Source organism: Silurus aristotelis (assembly GCF_946808225.1).
Source record: "Silurus aristotelis genome assembly, chromosome: 6".
NCBI lineage: Eukaryota > Metazoa > Chordata > Actinopteri > Siluriformes > Siluridae > Silurus > Silurus aristotelis.
This window is the reverse complement of record NC_139579.1, coordinates 23,215,284-23,235,552: the sequence shown is the minus strand read 5'-3', so window position 1 is coordinate 23,235,552 and position 20,269 is coordinate 23,215,284. Positions and strand designations below refer to the sequence as shown.

Below are 20,269 nucleotides of genomic sequence, written 5' to 3'. Positions count from 1 at the left end.
ATATTAGAAAACAAAAAGAGAATATTACACTTCTGTTTGAGAGTCTATAAATCACTAAACTTTGAACACAGACAATTTGTTTTAAGTCAAGTCAGTTTTTTTTTTTTCAACTACATACAGTGTAGGACACAGTGAAATGACACAAGGTTCCCCTAGGACCATGGTGCTACATCAGATAAAAATAAACAAACAAAAAAGGAACACAAAACTATGCTAAACTTAAAATGTAACAACATAAAATGCACATGTGCAACATTAAGTGCAAAATATTTACTAGAAGGTACTCAGTTACTAGTAAGTAGTAGTATGCTCAAAAGGCAAATGGTGTTTCATTCTTCTCGTTTCCAACATCTGGAGAGAGAGAAAAACCATATGCATTGTATTGTGCATTCAAGTATTCATTGGTGACTTGCTAGAAAAACAATTTTTTTTTTTTATTGGTATATTTTTCACAAAATACACAGAGCAGTGCAATGCACCCATGTGACATTACTCATTATAAATTACTACACACTTTTACTATTATAAATTAATGTGTTTATTGATAAAAACAAAACAAAACAAAAAAACAATCAACCAGCATCACAGCAATGTCTTACACAACTCTCTGCTAGCACAATAGGTCAATTTGCAGTTTAGCATATTTAAACAAAATATAGATACTAGTTGGACTCAATGGATTAGATTTTAGTTGAAAAGTACATCACAGCTCATAGCGTAATTTTTTTAAAAGAACTCGCTTACCTTTTGTTGAGGGTGCAAATACAATGTTCTACCTCAGACACACTCATAAAGAAAAGGACTATGGTTGAGTTGACCCCTATCTAGGAATGTATATACTTGTTTGTGTCAGTATAAATGCACAAGCCAGCCATACATTATTACATTATGTTAGCTACCATTTTTAACCTTGTTTAAGGTTTCTGAGAAACAAGAACACAAGCTAAGAACACAATGCTACATATAACTGATTAAGCCCATACCCTTGTTTTTCAAAACATGCAAATGGCTTCAATAGTAATCCCATGCCCACATTATGTTGATCTTCGTTCACTAATCAGCAACATATTACACATATTGCCCATTAAAACATTTATGCATTGTAACTTTTTTTTCCAATGCAGACTGTTAATTCACTTCTTCACAGGAAAGCATTCTATAAACCATCTGTAATCCCTCTTCTTCAGAAATCTGCACGTTTGGGCCACAAACATTATGTACGACCCACCCTATAAGGATACTCTGGCTCTATTACCGATGAGACAATCTTCACGGACACGAATCAGAAATCTCTGCTCATACAACCATTGCACCGTTTTCAATCATAGTTTGCTGGGTATTATTTTCTGAGGTTGTCAAAGGATCAGAGAAGCAGAAAAGAATGTTCCTCAGGCTGTGATGACTACAGCACATATGATCCTCTACTTCTCCCCTGCTGGCTGAACTGAGAAGAGATATTAGAGCATTTTTGCACATCTAAGAATGCTTTTCAAGTTGGCCTGAATGTAGATATTTTTCTGTCTGCAGGTCCGGCTAAAAGATTGCCTTAAAAATATTTGTATTAATTGAAATAGTGTTTTATTGACTGATGCCCACTGTCCTCTTCTAAGAATTATTGTTCTTTATTAGTTAGTATTAAAAGTACAGCTGCAAGACAGCCTGAACTCCCCTCACTTTTCCACAGCCAGACATCCAGGGAGGGGAAGGAGTGTGTGTCAGGGGGAGGAGAGACTTCTTGGCTTGGCGCGAAATGCTTGTTTAGTTTGTGTTACTAAAGCAAAAGCATTCCAGAGGTTTTAAGAACTACCAGATGGTAGTATTCTCTCTCACGCTGTACTCACTCTGGCCTTATACAGCCATGTGAGCAGGCGAGGCTGTCGCAGGCAGGCTGACTGAAGAAGGGAATGAAAGGGTTTCGTCATAGCTAAAGCCAAGATCTTGAAATCGAAGCACATGTAAAAACTACAAGTTGATCGAATTATGGGGCTTAAAATATTTTAAAAAGTTATAGTGACATTGCACAGATTCACTACACAAGCACATTACACTTGAAAACGCCCTTTAGAGAAAACCTACCCAAGATAAGCACCTAGCTTCTCTGTTACACACAAAGCAGAAGCACCTGTTTGAGCAGCAGCCAGTTTGATGGGAGTAGTTTTCTCCACACTCTCCTGGAAGGCTGTTAGAGGGGGTAAATAATTCACAAAAGATATTCTTTTCATCTCTCACATGAAAAGGAAGAAAAAAAAAAAAGGCAACAGTAATGACAAGAATGCAGAATGTAATACAGTCTGACTAAAAAGCACAGCCCAGAGCATCTGCTAACTGAAAGACTGAGGACAACAGCTCCAACACCAGTACAGTAAATAGATCATCTATACAATTTCATGACTTGAGTTAATGAATCAGTGACTATTTTACTTGTATATTGTCCTGCATCTAAGCACCTAGTTTACACTACAGAGTCTGGTACATAGTCACTAAATGTGTTCACGTGGCACACACTGCAAATAACCAACGACATTTTGTCAACCGCTAACAGAAATGCTCCAAAACATCCTTTTGAGCTTTAAACAGCTCATTGTATCACAATGTTCATACGTTGGCTTGTTTTTCTGTTGCAAACTAGTGCACATAAGGGCATGTTCATGAATGTTTGGACAGCCATGTGACGCTCATTGCCAGCTGATTTTACAAACAATGTAAGTCGCTCGGTGAACCAAAGATTTTTGAGCTCGGACAACGTCCTCTATTTCAGTGTACAACTGTGCTCAAATTCCCAATGGAGTGATAAATCCCAGTCAAAGCCACTGATCCAATACTCTCCACTTTCCATTTAATTATCGTTTTAAAAGCTGCTCATGTATACCGATAAACCTTTACAAATAATTTATCAGTTTATTTTGCTTCAATGAGGTTTCCACAACTAAACCAAGACTCCTTTATATCGATCCTAATTTATCACATTCCTTGTTGCCACGTATTGGACCTCGCAAAACTGGGCTAGTGGATCATTTACTTAAAAGAGAACTCTGGCCTGAACTGCATCATACCTTTAAAATTACTGACAGAAAAAAACACTACTGTAGATGCATATGAGAGTGTGGAAGGTTCAACATATCTTATTGACTAAAATTAACAGGGAACAAGCTTTTCTTGGAAAAGAAAATTATTTAAATAGTTACACTAACAGTCACTAGACAGCAAGACATGCTGGAGCCACCAATTAAACCAGCATGACCAGCATTAAGGACAAACATCCTGCAAGCTAATATATCTTTGCAACAGGACAAAAAGAGTTGCTCTGTTGTGTTGTGTGTGTCTCCCAGCTCTACCGAGTCATGCCCAAATTCTTGGCATTGGCTGTGCCCTCAATATTCTGTGCACAAACAAAAATAGCTGTAAGATACACTGACAGACAGCAAAACTCTAAATGTAGCTAAAGTACCTTATAGTCAAGCTTCTACCAATCAATACTAATACAACAGCACTGACATGCTGCTACACTACATCTACTTATCTTTTTTTTTTAAAACACCACTTTGACATATCTCAAATAATTCAGGTCCAAACACAAAAACAGGTTTCTTGCCTCACATGACACCAGGCTTCCAACAGCCTCTTAAATCGTTTCACTTTAATAATTATGCTGACTCGTAGCTATATTGGACTGTTTAAAAATGATATTCTTCTGTTATTTTTGTACAGTCCAGAGTACACTTCATACTGATTGATGAGAGAGAAAGAGAGCGAGAGGGAGGAATGCTGTCCTTCCCACCCAGAGTGCAGACTGAATTACACTCTCTTGGACTGCTGATGGCAGTGGCATCATTAGGATTTCAGCTCACAACCCAACAATAGGGCGAATTCTTGAATCGTTTGGGAGCCTGATAATTTGTTAAGAAAGAACTCCTGACAGCTGTAAACGCTAAAAGTTTCATTAATGAGACATTTTTAGCTCCACTTGCCCCAATAAGGACCTGCAATTAAATGTTTCAGATCAACCCATCTTACAGTAACTGCACCAGTGCCCCTGAATAGTGATCATTTGAGATGGACCAAACATTTGTGCTGAGAACATGGTAGAATTGCAGCACATACAATCAGATGGAGTTTGGACAATTCCAAAACTACCACTCACTCACAAATGGTCCATTAATAATTTCAGCAGGTGAGTGAACTCTGGGAATCTGCTACTGCATGACCAACTGATTAAAGGACTAGACATTTCTAAGGAAAATCCATCACTAGATGTGGGGGATAGGGAGCCAGAGGAGCATATGAGAAGCCAAGACTGAATAGTGACTGTCTAATGCACAGCTGCAAGAAGAATCCAGTGCTCTCTCATCTGTCTGTAGCTTCAGCCAGTTGGAGGCTGTAAACTTCCTGTCATCATCACACAGCGAGCAAAAGGCACTAGAACAGGAAACTGACAAACTGTGTGAAACGGCTTAAATTTTCCAAACACAAACCTTTAGGAGCATTTTAGTCTTTACTGCACAGAATTCAAAAAGGAGCAGAATATAAAATCTGAAGAGCACAGAGGTACCATCTTGCCAGGCATTGTAAGTTACAGCATGTCACTCAGTCATGTGTAAAGTCAGCCAAGAGCAATTTGTCCTGTATCACGCTGAGTCTAAAATAAGATTTGTTATGCCAGGGACAGAGGCATGCCATACTTGGAAAAGGTACATACATAACCCACTGTTATCTCCATGCTAACCTTGATAGCTGCATGAACGAGTACATTATAAATAAAGCTTAAATATATATTGCAACACTTTTCTGCACCACCAAAACACACCCAGCACATAACATTAATTCAAATAGTGTTGTTGCAAAGTTTTATTAAAGCTCCCTTACCTTACATTATATTACATCCAGTATTGATACAACATAGAATTTCAATCGCTTACACTTGTAGAATAAAAATAGGCCAAATACTCAGTATAGAGATAAGAAAACTACCCATATTAAGTCTGAATAAAGCACATTATTAAAGAAACATGATTGAAGCTATTTAATAGAGAAAAATTATTCATATTTGCACATGGCCCAGGATGGACCGGTGTCACAACCAGGTCATATTCCTGTTTCATTCCCATTGCTCCTAGAATACAAACGATGCTCCTTGAAGTGAACATTTAACAAACTGTAATTTAATTTCTGTTCATTTCTGGGCATTTTTTAATCCCAAAATTTAATAAACATTAATTTATTAATTCATTAATTTGTAAACATTTGAATGTTTATTATTTTTTTTAAAAAGTTGTTCCAAGCAATTTTTTCTCATATATACCAATAACATTTCATCATTCATATCAGTATTTATACCTTAAATAAAAAACTATTAGACTAACTAGAGGACACAGCCTGTGAAGTACAAAGCAGCTGGAAGTTACCACTCAACAAGATTTAGTAGTTGACCTTCGAATCCAAGTTCAGCAGATCTCGAGCACTGACACAGACCGATATTGATAGCAACTACATTTAACCTCTGACCCCTAGTCATGGCCAAATGGGCTAAATATGGACAGTGTAAAATAGACCAATAGCCTGTTGCATTGACAAGCTGAGAAACAGCTTCTCAATGACATATCTACTAGTGTACACCAAACCTTCTAAATTAATGCAACAGGAGACATTAGACATTAGAACCTGAAACAAAAGAACCAAATTCAACAGAAGAAAGAATAGATCATTGAAAAAAATGGGGTTTGCAGAACACAAAGTTTTAAGTTTTTACCCTCTGTATATCAGAAAAACAAAATCCACCACTTACTGAAGGTTTTACAGATGTCCGACACAGCCTTGAAGACACGGTCTGAGAAGTTAACCTTGACCTTCATGTGCTTCATGTTGGGCAGCTGCAGGCGCAGCAGCTTGTGCTGGGGAGTGAAAAGTAGCCTGGCATCGGCCTGGATGCCATACTTATCGAGCGTCCAGTGAGTCTTCAGCAACCACGTCTTCTTCTTCTCCCACCACAGTGCATGGTCTGACCAGTCCTTCTTGACATCTGCACACAAATACACACAAGATATAAGAAGTAATAAACGAGGAGCACCATGGAATTTAATGAAATATGGAAAAGTTGTATACAAATATTTACATGCGCACATGCAGTCTAATAATCTAATCAAAAGTGTAATACTGCTAGTGGAATTTGACAGGGTGGTGTGATGCAGCCTGATGAAGGTGACTATTCATCATAACTAAAGTTAAGAAGGCATGTAGATATCCAACTGATACAACTTCTCCCTGCAGTCTGTTCTAAAAGCACGTTAGTGCCAGAAAACCGGCGACAGGGCTTGTTGATGTATGTTGAGGAGCGAAAGATGGCTTATGTGGTCCGCTCCAACAGATTAGCTGCTGTGGCTCAAATTGCTGAAAAAGGTAATGCAATTAATGTTCGACAGGTCAGGACTGTTTTGGCAGCAAAAGGGGGACCAACATTATATTGGACCGCTGGTCATAATGTTATGCATGATTGATGCAAGATGTTGAACTGACATTAGCTAGTTGTTATGCATGTAGAGGTTTTATGAACCGCTATGAAAAACGCTATGATGCTCCTGGCATATGAAACATTTGGTTTCATGCTGCATTTACACAGAAACACCGTGTTCTGAGTTTAGGGATGGGGGAAACCGCTCTGAATTTATCCGGCCGAGTGGAAATCTTTGTATGTAAATACAGCTAATGTGGTGAGAAAAGGTCAGTGGGTAAGTGGGAGTGATATATGAACCAACAAACAGGCCATTAGGATAGCACAAAGATCGAGGGGTTTAAATGACAGGGGTGCGACACTGCATCTGAAGGGGGATTACTTTGTGCCTCCAGGGAATTCTCGTCAAACATGACATCACTGCAAGTGCCCTAACAGGGGACAGTGTTTATGGGACAGAGCTGAGCTGAAACATCGTGCCAATCATGTATGATGCAGGGGGGTTGGGGAGTATGAAAGGGGCTAGGTTGAGGTAAACGTTTGAATGGGAAAGAACTGTTGCTTGCGTGAGAGAACGAGGAGATCAAGTTCAAGTGTTCTTTGTTCCACAGGCTGCCCAAAAACCGATTCTTTTCCACAGCTGTAGGCTAACAATAGAGCAACTGGGGTGTGTATGTGTATGAGTGTAAATAACAGCAATGACCAGCTAAACATAAGCATTATCCTAGGAGGCAGAAACAAGAAAAGGTCTACAAAGATCTATTCCATGAAATGAAGGCAAAGGCTATATGATCTGCAGGTCTTGAAATATGACACGTTCTTTAAGAACCTAACCAACTTTCTCCTGAGTCATGGGTGGACTGTGGTTGTATAATAAAATTTTCATTGCTAATAACCATTGCAGACCGTCTTGCCTTAATAAAAATGTAGAGACCAATTCAAGCCAGACATTGCAGTAGACAGCCGGAAAGCGGATGTTCCTTCTCCAGCGGTGATGTCAGAACTCAGGCATGCTTCCAGGCAAGCACAGGGACTAGCACTTCCCTCAAGCAGTGTCCAGTTTCCTCATTGCTTCTCCAAACTCGCCTCTCCTCTCTCTGTCTCTCTCTCCCTCTCTCCACTCTACCATACTTATGACACCAAACACACTTCTCCTACATGATGTTGGCTTTCCATCCATATTGGGGGCTCCCTAAACCACAATGTTTCCATTTAAACTACAGCCTCTTATTCTGTAGGCAGTCTGCGGCAGAAACTGCTAGCGTCGCTTTTAACTCTCATACCACTTATACCTTAACCCACAGTTTAAAAAAATGAATGGTTGATCAAAATAACCTATGTAGGACACTGGAAAAAAACATGGACATTGGTACAAAGAACATTACATAATAAAAATATAATATAGTGCAGTGTGTTTGTTTGGACGTGGTCTTTGGACTCATGATTCCCAGCCTCCATTTCTTAAACACTACAAATGCATGTCCTCCAAGAGCCAGTTCCGATAAGCGCAATGGAATCATACAATCTGGACCAAGAAGTAGAGCGTTACACACCATAAATCATCTCGGTTTACAATAATTGTGTGCCGTTTAACTGCGTCAATCAGCAGTCTGATGCCAAGCAACTGTGTTTTGAGAAAACCTCTAATTTGCAAAATAGCAACTGTTCGGTAGAACTTTTCCACTAACTTGACCGAACCATCAACAATCTTCTAGCTGCCTGCACATAAAGAGGAAAAAAATCTGGTTTTGATCCTTGTCTGTTTGGAAATGGAGAGTGGGTGTGCTGTGTGGTAGCTAAGCAGTGTGTGATTTCCCTGTTGTGCGAGCGCCTGCAGGGGTGTCACAGGGGGGTGGAGACAACACAACAGCTACACACAATGATGATTTCTACTTACAGGATTCGATAACTGAAATAGAGGATTGTTGTTTTGTAAAACATTACATCAGCATAAATACAATGAGCATTCAAATGATGTCATTACCGCACATTCGAGCTATACAGCAAATTCATTAATCAGAATCCTTTATTGATCCCATAGGGAAATTGCTTGGATGCAGTTGCTCACAGTCAAAAAATGTAAGTGAGGATTAAAGTAAAATACAAAAAAAGAAAATTTAAATATACATAGTTATTTAATAATTGAAATGAAGTGCAGCAGCATGATATGAAATTCGTAGCAGCCGTGAAAACAGATGACCGTAAAGTCAGACTACAATAATAGTTATATATTAACATAATATAGTAACATAATTGCCCAAGATGTTAACAGTATATAACTGTTGCATGAAATCTTTAAATATAACTATATCTATATTATCTATATGGTGGACTAGCTGTTTAACACTCAGTGAGGAGTTATATAGTTTGATGGCCACAGGAAGAAATGATCTCCTGCGGCATTTATGTGGTGCTAACTAACAAGTACAACACAGTGTAATTTTTTATTGAAAAAATTGACACCACGTCCCCTTCATTTATTTATTTATTTATGTTTATTTAATCCTGAGCATAAGCTGAATTACCCACGTGGAGCCATCTCATCTGTGCACACTGTATCAGAAAATTGACGTACTGCCATGTATTCTCTTGGCAAAGCTTAAAATTATGCTGGGATACAAAGGGGGGGGGGGTGCATGTGGTAAAGCGAAACCTTTACAATTCTAGTGACGGGCAAGAGCTGCATCGGTTGTGACACTCAGCTGTACGTGAACACACAAAACAAATCCTTCTGCGCATTCAGTCCGTCCCATTACCACTTTCATTTTGTATCCGAACAGCATGAGAGGGGGAAAAGGTGGTCTAACGGTCATCTATCACACAGCTTGTATAAAGGCTGGTAATTCAATCTGCTGCTGGCCAATGGTTTTTCCTGGCTAAAAATATAGGCTGCCAGGGGATGATGTAATGTTAAAGCCAAATGAAAGCAGGGCTAAGTAATTGGGTGCAGTGAATGCAGAGCAGGAGTCTGTGGAGCTGCAGAGGCAATAGGCTTTTATGATTTCAGTAGGCATGCGAGAAGACAGGACGAACCGCCATCTAATCCTCTGCTTAAGTACTAATGAGTTGATCCATAAACATAAGCATCATCTTTCACACTTTTTATTCACAATCTTATTTGGGTGGTGAGTGATTCGAGTCAAAGTCAAGTAGGCCGTCTCATGCTGCTCAGTTATCGGCATGATGGGTAATCATTTCAATCAGTCACACTTTATTCCACAATATGAAGTGATCATCCAACCTTTTTTAAAGAAATTGTTGTTCCCTTAAAAGGGTTTGCTTGATTAAAAAGAACGTAAAATGTGAAGTGAATAAAATTTATGTTTATAAAAAAAAAAAAAAAAAAAAAAAAATAGGCAGCATTAAAATATGACTGGTTTGCAGACTCACACTGTAAGCACAGCAACATTTTCCCTGAACACTTGGAGAGAGAAATTAAGAGGTTTAATTTACAGTGTACAGAGTAGAAGCTAAGATGCCCACATGCCTCCTGTACATACTGGTGCCTCTACACTGCCTTTTGTAACGAGCCAGCTTGACGAATATTAGAGTATAAATCACAATCTAAAAGCCACACAGCTGAGAATTACTAATGCTAATGGAATCCCAAAAGAGATGCTTGTTCGATGTTTTTAAAGATCCAAGTACAGAAAGCAAAAAAACCCTCAAACAGCACATACAATTATCGACTGCGGAATGGACTGAAAGCACCGTTGATGCACTCAGGTTCTGATGACTTCCCAAATGTATGTTGTGTTGCCTGGAACAGGTAGGATATCGAGCTACTTTTATAACCAGATCAATACAAAGTGACAAGCAGGGACAAATATCAGGATGAAGTACACAGATGAGCGATAGCACAGACATTGCAAACCTCAATCCTGCATTGTTGCTCCATTCTATCAATCATTACTCTTACAGATTGAAGCCTAATGCATTCAAGTGCGTCCGTCTCAAACATACACATGCATAGCCTCAAGGGAAGGCTAAAGGTTGGGGTTAGCTGCTGATATAAGTCTGATAGCTGGGACTAGATTTTTTTTTTAAAAGTCAATACATTTTAGAGAATAATTCATACAGCTGAACATTGAGAGAAAAACCATGCACAGCTGAACAATTTAGCGCTTTATGCCAGGTTTATTCGTATTCAGATATCCAGTGCCCACTGCATGCACCATGGTACAAAGAAGGTACTGTCAATGAATGGCTCCAAGCACATCACAGCAAGCTTTCATAGTTTCAGTTGCCTGCACAGTCTAGGATCTCTACCAAACAGAGCAAATTTGTGATTAAATGGAAGGAGTTGTTTTCAACATCCAGATAGCAGTAACTACGCACTGTAATCATTCCCATAAGGTACAAGATTCCTAGGAAAAAAAGCATCCAATATATAATAAAAATAATACATGACCAGGAAAATTCATGGTATTGTGAAGACTAGATTGGTGTACTTATTATATTGCCAACTTGGTATAAATCAGTTATCATTCCCCTCTGAATATACTGAATTGCTATAACAATTGTGTTTTTGTTGTTCCCAGAGGGCATTTGGGTTTGCTAAGTGCAACATGTTGGATCAGAATTTCTTCCAGTTATTTACAACTTTTGGAATATTGCAGTTTGTTTGAGGCCAAACTCATTTTCATTTGATCAAAAATAGCGAAATGTGTATGTTTTTTTGTTGTTGTCCACTTTAGACTTTAAACACTTTAATCGCTCTGAATACTTGCCAAATAAACTGCAATTGTGAGTAAAAAGGATAAAGTCTATGGGAGAAAAGCAAATCTTTTTTTTTTTCCACCTAAAAATGTGGTGGTCGGCCACCAAAAGTGCTATGTTCTAAGTTTAACAAATGTTTATATCCAAGTTGCTGAAAATGAGTAAATCAAAGCAGAAATTCTGATGCATCATAATTAATCTACTGACCTCAAAGCCAGATAGCTTAAACATTTAACAAAAGCAAAAATATATGGCCTATCCTTTTCAATTATATTGCAGGGAATTATATCAAAATCATCATAAAATATGATAATTGTGAGAGAATATAACCAAAAAAGCATAAATGCATCTGTGCAGGCCACTCGAATTCTTCCACACCAACATTGGCAAACCATGTCTTTATGATTACTGCTTTGAACACAATGCATGGAACACTGGAACATAAGTCTTTTACATTCATTGAATGGAAAAGTACCAGTACAACATGCAAATACATTCTATACAAAAGTGTGATTCCGAATGTGTGGCAACAGTTTGAAGAAGTTCCACATAGTGTTATCACGTGTTCACATACATTTGGCTAGAAATTTTACATATCTATTTTAGTTTTTTAGCAATTATGCAATGTCGGCAAGCCGCTAACCATTCTTCGGGAAAAAACTAAAACGCACAAACGCCACCTCGATGAACCCCAGTGATTTAAAAACATTCTGAAAACAAACATTCAAATGTTACTAATGACATTTTAAGGATCTACAAAAACAATGGACCAGAGTTAGTGCTGCGTTCCAGTTAAGTCAGATTTCTGGCCCATGGCTACAAAAAAAAAAAACCTATGGGAGAACAGAGCTCTCTTTAAATTCTCACCAGGCGAAAACATCAGCAGACACTCCAAAGCTCAAGTTTCATCCTCTCCATATGGAACCTTTCCTCCCATATGTTTACAGCTGAACACAAAGCTCGAATGTTTTCTAAAAGCTTATAATCAGAGGTTTACAAATTCTACAATATGTTGACAATAAGAATCTTTTCTTCTGTGTTATCAGACTGCTACCAATTTGCAATATTTTATACGGCTTAATATTAGTGTTTCATGATACGCTAGTGTTGAGGAAACACAAAAGACGTGAAATCATAATACCATGACCAGAAAATTTTAAATAAGCCTGCTGCTCTTTCTCAAGAACATTTCAAGGACCAGTAAGGGGTCATGGTCATCTAGAGAGCAAGCTTGATCAATAATGGTCCCTCTGATCTTGTTTTGTGACACTCAACCCTCCCTGAGGATGCATGCAATGATCCCTTTAACCTGAATGGGGGGGGGGGGGGATAATGGCTGAGCACAAAACGGTGGGAAAAACACTGCCACCGGTTAAGCAAGCCAAAAGCTTCCCCTGAGATTTACCACAGGCCCAATGAGGACACGCAATAGCCTGGAGATTAGCAGAGGAACCAGGTAGATTCAGAAAGATTCAAAGATCTGGCCAACCCAAAAGTGCAGAAATAATAAAAAAAACCAAAAGGGCTTCTCGTAGTTGAGTCTGAAATAGGTGATGCAGTGACCTTTTTTTAGCTTGTCCTTAGAAATGGACAGTCATACACATTAGTATTGCAGTCCGAACATGCAGCAGCACTCTCTTTTGCAGCTTTATACAATTATATGCTACAGCTAAAGTCTTTTAATCGCATTACATGAGATGTCACGGACATAAATCAATGCGCAAGAAAGCCTCAAGGCCTCACAGACCTCAAAATTAGAACAGCTGGGAAACATCATCCAAACCACCACAGATTTTTTCTGACATCATCGAGCAACTTCTACATCACGTAGTCACTTACTTCATGAACAAGGTGGAGACTTTCATGAGGAAGTCAAGCGTAATGCAAGGTTTGCCCAAATGGATGCTACGATAGGCTGCGTGCTAAATGAAAGGTTTGATTGGTAAGCAGTATGGCACAAGTAATAATACATTTTTACAGGTGGGTAGCAGAAGAAAAGAGAAGCACGTTTATTAATATTTGGAGTGAAGGTTCTAATTCAATAAATGTAAAGCTAATCAATCTTTTCTGTGATAGAAATGAACATCTGAATGATTAAAGAAAGTGCATGCAGGAGACTTCAGCGGGAGTGAAGAAGCCACAGAGCTTCAAAGAAATACTAAAAATCACAGCAGGATCTGATCAGAGCAACAGGAAAGATCTGCACTGGGAAGGGCCCCTAACTACTTCCTGTACACTAGATTAGAGTGTCGAAGAAATTGCCATATAAATTACCTTATAGAACCAAAACTGTCCAGTAATAGGAGTAGACATGCACAGACTCAATACAATTTCAAATTACATATCATTGAATAATAAAAAGAAATGAGATTTGTGATGCCGATAAAACATGGCTGGTCCAGAATGTGCATTAACAAATGCAATATCCAACCTTTTTCACCATTCCATCCATCCATCCATTATTATTATTATTATTATTATTATTATTATTACTACTACTACTACCCCACTGAAATGTTCAGGTTCCAAAAAACCCAAAGGCCTGGAAGTGAAGCGAAACATGAGCATAATTTGACTCTAGCAAAATACATTTCACAATGCTCTGCTAACAGGGGGGAAAAAAAATCATGTCCCAGGTTTCCCCATGACCTCATTATCGATGCAGATAATTGTAACTTAATTTCAAAACCGAAACCCCAATGCACAGAGGTCAAGTGAAAAAAAAAAAACCCTACACAGGAACTGCTGCTTCCTGTGGAAAACGGTATCCGTTTCCTTAAAAACCCCTACTCCGTTATCAACAATGGGTGATCTTCCCCTTGCTTCAACACTATAATGCGAGAAAACATGAGCTAAACAAATCAAGAAACTCAGCTAGTCAGTATTTCAAGATTGCTTCAGTTAATTTGTGATTTGCTGCTGAACTATAGTCCTTGGCTAGATTATGTTTGCTCATAACACTAGGTCATATTTCTAGCCTGCTTGTCAGGGTAATGATTGCGCAACATCTGGAAAAATAGCGCTCAGGTCTAAAAAAGGAGTAATACACCGCATGCCAGAAACGGAGTAGAAGCAAGGAGCAGAAGCAGGCAGCAGAAAATACTGTGATGACGGCAGTGTCCAGGGAAAATGCCAAACCCTGAAAGTCATTTCCTGTTCAACAGAAGACTTTTATGGAATTCTAGTAGAGCATCTCACGTCACATGCTGGGGGCCCAACGCACATAATCCACTCCCTTTAATCCCCTTTCCCCTTAGTTCTCTGGCTGGAAACAGAAACAGAGGGCCAACTCACTAACTTAGCCCATCGTTGTGTGCTTTAAAGCATTACTGACAAAAGTTTGGCAAATATTTAAAACAAATGGCTGCTGACTCAAATGCAAATAATTACCAAAAAAAGTTCAAATTCACGTTCAAATTCCAAAGGTTGCTTTCCTCATCTCGGTATTATACAAATTTACACTTTACGTTATTCACAGTTAATAACGAGAAGGCAGCAGCTCTTCAGATGGTATCTCGATTAAATCACTATGATTCCTAAAAACCTCACAGTGTTCTGTAAGGCAAAAAAAAAAAAAAAAAAAAAAAAAACGACGACGCTTTAAAAAGACTTTTTTTTTTTTAAGATATACCAGTCATTTTAAAAATGGGAGTGTAGCCCAATGTATGAGAACTGAAGTTGTAGTCAAACTGCATTGCAGGCCATTAATGATCCTGATCATGAAATCTTAAATAACGTTCCTAAAAGATTGGGGCGGAAATAACCGCTACGATCAATAAAGCACTTTCCTGGCATTAACTTTTAATCCATTAAGACAGTCAGTAGAATTGCTGAGCGAACCTCTATAGCATGTAAGAAAATAGATCAAAGATGTTACAGTAATCGATTTCACGTGTGAAAACGTATATCTCCGAGTCCGACTATACACGTAGGCAAGTCATAAAATACAGCTGGCGCATGAATTCATTAACCTACCCAACAGGCAAGTAAGACCTTCTGGTTGTTGTATCCACATGTCCACAACCATGAAAAAGAATTAATAGCCCGGAAACAAAACGCGCCAGCATTTTTATTCTATGTGACGGCATACGAATGCTATTGCGTGCAAAAAGAAATACAATAGTGAATACTACAGCCTAGCAAGATCAAACTAAGCATGTTATTGGGACTGCACCGCAGTGACTGTGTGTGCTAGGATTGTCTCACATGTCTCAAGAAAAACTGCCGTGCTGGACAAAGCTTTTAAAAATAATCTCATATGGACACAAAATTGCAACAATGTCAGAGTGGGCAGAGAGCAAGATTAAAACAAGAACAGTAATAGAAAGAGAGGGAACAGAACAAGAGCTACCCATTTCTAAATGGCTCATCTAGAACCATATTAGGTCAATGAACCCTCTTACACATGACAATGCTGGCCTTAAAGAGAGATGGCCTCAAAGGCACTGCAGGAAATCTATAATGGGTATGCTTTCAATTTAAATTTGTCGAATGTTACCCCTGACCATCCTCCATATTACATCGACTTGAGTAAATTGGTGTAAAAGGATTCCCCTCGTAAATATTGTTAAGATACGATACAGCTTACCGTGATGTGATATGCACAGCAATTAAGTCAGAGCAATTTCACAGTATTTCCCTGTATCTCTTTCACTCATGAGTAATGAAGCATGTTGACTAAATCGGTTATTTCCACAGAGAAAGACTTCCCACTAAGTTACTTCTCTTAAGGGTTAATAATTGCCATTGCTTCTATTCTGACCTCTCTTGCACAAACACGGCTGGGTCTGCAAATGTTTACTGGGGGCTGGTCAACAAATTCAAGGGAATAACATGTACCTGATAAAAAACCAGTACAAGTCATATCTCTGAGGGTACGCTATGCTTGAACTACAAATACACTTCTTTTTTTCCACCTGTAAATATAAACAACATTTGATAGAGCTGGAGATAATCACAGTAACAAGGTTGAAATTCTTTGTACCGACAGAGTCCACGGACATTATTTCTGAAATATGTAACCATCAAAATAGGACAACTGAACATTCAAAATGTAAACTGATCTCCACAAGATCAAAACGGTGGGCCATTGTTGGTGCAACAAGTACAAGAACAGCTCAGTTCTTTTCCTTTCTAGGTCTTGCCTATACTATTCTATGAACAGGTTAGACAAGACTATCCTGACAATACATGTCACTAACAATACAGACAAAGACATGCTCTGCCAGGACAGGCTGGAACAAAATTTGCTACTCTATAAACAAACAAATAAATAAAGTTCAATTTTCCATTCCCCCAACCTCATTAACCATCAATAAATGTTTTCAGATTTTTTCTTTTCTTTTGTCAAAACAAATCAAATCCAACACCCCCATAAAATGTCGAGTAAAAACAAACATGGTTGGGGCCAAGTGTGTTTCTACCACAGACTGGCATTTAATTGATCAAATCTAGTGGATGGTTCACTTTTTCAGGTTTTAACATTGAAGGTAGCAAATGTATTTACACCTGTTTCACTGTCACACATTAGCATTGCACAGATTGTCGTAAACAACAATAATCTGTGCAATGAACAAACAAAGTGGATTATTTTCTTGATTGATTGATGCACTGCAATGCCTTTGGAGTTACTAAAAGTAAATAAATGCTTAAATCATTAAGTCAAAATTACAAACTAAACACAAAGCAGAACTGAACAATTTGGGGTTAATGGTAAGTGCTTACTTTTGTGTTTACCGTGTTTGCCATTAGGAAGAGACTCGGCGGGACTTGAAACGCTTAATAAGATTAGCAAGCACGAATGATGCATAGTTCCATAATTGTGTGTTTGTGTTTAAACGAAAGCTACGTCGTGCCGCATAAACACATGGAGCACGATTTTTTACCACAGAGGATTGAAAATAAGACGGACAACTACAACCATGAAACACTAGGAATGTGGTTCTAAAAATAAATAAATATAAAAAGCTTTTCCACACTAAGCTATCCATCATCTACAGCTCAAAAGGGGGGGGAAGAAGTGACTCATTTAAAGCCTAACAACATATCAGTTACTGTTTTATCATGTGGACTATTACTAATGAAGCCTTTGCTCTAAATACCTTACAGTGACATGGAGTTTTAAGTTTTTGTTGTATGACGTTAGTCAGCAAGCAGAGTCAGAAGACATTCAGTTTTGACTAGTTTCGCAAGGGGAGATGATGTATAGTAGTATGTAAAGTATAGGGGTATATTGAGATTTGTCCCATTCAAATCCATCATATTATACATTTCATTGACTGCTCATGTAGGTGTCTGGAATTCCAGTATATTCTGGAGGAAATTAGATTGTGTGCCTTTTCTGCGGTGTAAAAATCACTCCAGGAAGTAAAACCAAAGTGAAACAAAATATTGGTCAGGTTTAAAATGCAGATCAGGAAAAAGTGGACAACATTTAAAAAGACCCATCAAGACAATGACACTTCAATGGAAGTTTTCAAGAAGTAATTAAGTACATGGATACAGCCCACATTCTAACATGACCTTTTAATGGTCAAATGTAATGTCCCATTGACAAGGCCAACACATAATTCCAAACTATTTATATTAAAATGAGGAGTAAGAACAACGAATGGAATTTCCAGTGTAATAAAAGACGCATCCATTGTGAAGACCCTCCCACATGTTATACACAAATTGCTTATCCTGTGTGAGCTGAACAATCATTACAGCCCCTATTATTTAACTGATGTGCGTCAGGAAATCCTGTCCAAATAGTATTACAGAGTAGGTATTTTAGAAGTACAGGCTCTAGTGAGCACCATGCCCATTGAACCGAAGCTTACCAAGTTTCTCGACGAGCTTCAGCATGACTCCACCAATGTGGATTTCTCCTGTGACTCTCAATGAGACGTCCTTGTTCAGGTCAGTCACATGCATCTTCAATTCCCAAGTGCCATCGGCGTAGCAGCCGTCAGGCATCCGTATACCATCCAGAGCCATATCCTGTTTTAAAATATATCAATGTATATAAAAAGCAAATCAGCAAGAAAAAAAAAAGAATCATTTCCAATATTCATACCTCATGTTGGATTAAAAGTGAATAAATGATTTGGTTTGACAGTCACTACGTCATGACGTAGTCCTTTGACACACTGCACACTAGTGTGCGAGTTGGGATGGAGCCCAACGTGGGAAAAGGGGGCTCGTGGGTCAGGATATTTTTTTGGCCACGTGCCTAGTACGAGTTGGAAATTAGAACATAGTAGCATACACTGGTGCAAACGTGCGCGCGACTTGTGCTCCTGTCCGTGTACAAGGGGGCAGGGTGGAAACAAAAAAATAAGATGGTTTTTCAATAAAAAAAAAAAAGAAAGACACGCAGGGATTATGATGTAATATAAATAGTCTGGTTGTGAGAACATAAAGCAGCTGAATGTGTCAGAGCGCGTTTACCTTTAGTCCTTTTAACTAACGGTAAAGCTCAACTCGGGAATATGGCTGATTACGTAAGCAGTCCTCATAGGGAGAGACTCTAATAAACTCTCAGCTCAGTGAGTGTAGTAAACGTTGGGATACAAAGTTACACAAATTCCGAAACTAACACACCGCACAACGCGACTCGGACAAATGGATGAATTGTACAATAAGGTCCACTCACCTTCACGAGTTCTCTCTGAACGTGTACCTCAAAGTGAAGCCTCAAAGTTCCTCAAGAGCTCTGTTGAAACACCGTTCCTTTTCCAAACGCGTGTTTAATTCTAGCATGGAGGAAATTTGTATTTCCCAAAATGAAACACCGCTCCAACTAAAGTCCTGTGAAGTGCGTCCTCGGGGTTTAATGGAGTCCAGCGGCTTTCTCTCTCTCTCTCTCTCTCTCTCTCTCTCTCTCTCTTTCTCTCTCTTTCACACGCACACACTCTGTCTCTCTGTCTCCCTCCCTCCACCAGTGAACGTCACTCAGAGCTCCAATCCCGCTTTTCCCTTTCCACCGGGACTGCTTCATTATCTCAGCTTGGCCACGTCCCCTTAACCCCCGCCTCAGTCCAGCGCCTTCATCTGGACGAGTGTGTGATTTCTCCAATACACAATTCTACTGCTAGTTACTGCTATTTAGTGTCATTATCCCAACGCAGGTATTTTTTCCCTTGTTGAAGTTGGAACATGACTAATGAATTAGCAACAGTTTATTTCTTTTCAAGTGTTCGAAGTCATGATGATGGATTTGTTCTTGTACATGTTAAAGTGATCATATTGTGACCAACATGATCACACCAACCCTTAGAGAAAACAATGGTAAATAAAAGGTTCAGCGATTCAGTTCAACTTTATGTATAATGAAGGCCTGGTTACTAGCCTCTACAGAGATAACAGCAGCACCTGGAGTTTCAACACTAATACTCATCGAAAGCTCTTGAAAAGTATTTGACTTGCAGATTTAAGTCAATTGCAGGACCAATCAATTTTTAGGCATTTTTATTTCCATTCTTCACAAAATGCACCAAGAAACAGGAACAGTTCACAAATCTGTCTCATATCACTTAGTCCTTTTGATTACTGATGACAAAGTATAAGGATTGTGCAGGAAAATATTAGCTAAGGCTAACTAGTAACAATTTTATTAATACCCTTTCAAATGCTACCTAGCATCAAATCTCTAAAGATACAAACTAGTTAAATGCTAATAGCTAGCTCTCCAGCTGACAGGCATTTTTGATGTCACATTTATAAAAATTTTGATTTGCTAGGAGATTAGGTACAACTCCTCGAAGCTTAAGACTTTAGAAATATGATTACAGAAACATGCAGTAACGTGATAAGTAGATCTTTTAAAGTTCCAATCTTTGGTTATGTGTTACACATTGTATTTCCAAAACCCGTCTGACTTCCACCATGAACAAGGGATTCGAAAAGTAGGATGCTTTTGAAACTATCTGAGAGTATATCAGGAACAAAAGCCTTATATGGGAACAAGGCCTGTTCTTGCTATCTCCTTTCACTTTTCCGTTTATTTCCCAAAGCATGTGTCTGATATGAACGAACAAATGTGTCAGAGATTTGCTACAGAAACCCAACACTAACACCATGGCAAGATTTACACCATGGCAAGACACATTTCCAGCAAAG

The 20,269-nt window shown here is 38.6% G+C and overlaps 1 protein-coding gene across 4 annotated transcripts in view; it reads right to left on the bottom strand.

Annotated features, from left to right (window-relative positions):
- The window catches only part of fermt2 (FERM domain containing kindlin 2), a 35,965-nt gene extending 16,847 nt beyond the window's left edge, over positions 1-19,118 (bottom strand). For 3 of the 4 annotated variants that reach the window (XM_083543877.1, XM_083543878.1, XM_083543879.1), the window contains exons 1-3: positions 18,804-19,097; positions 17,989-18,148; positions 5,783-6,016 (exon numbers count right to left, since the gene is read on the bottom strand). In XM_083543877.1, the coding sequence (XP_083400003.1) occupies positions 5,783-6,016; positions 17,989-18,145 (391 nt within the window). In that variant the 5' untranslated portion in view covers positions 18,146-18,148; positions 18,804-19,097. Of the gene's footprint in view, positions 1-5,782; positions 6,017-17,988; positions 18,149-18,803 lie in introns of all 4 variants that reach the window. The other variant, XM_083543880.1, reaches the window with a different exon arrangement.
- Positions 19,119-20,269: the final 1,151 nt, after the last annotated feature.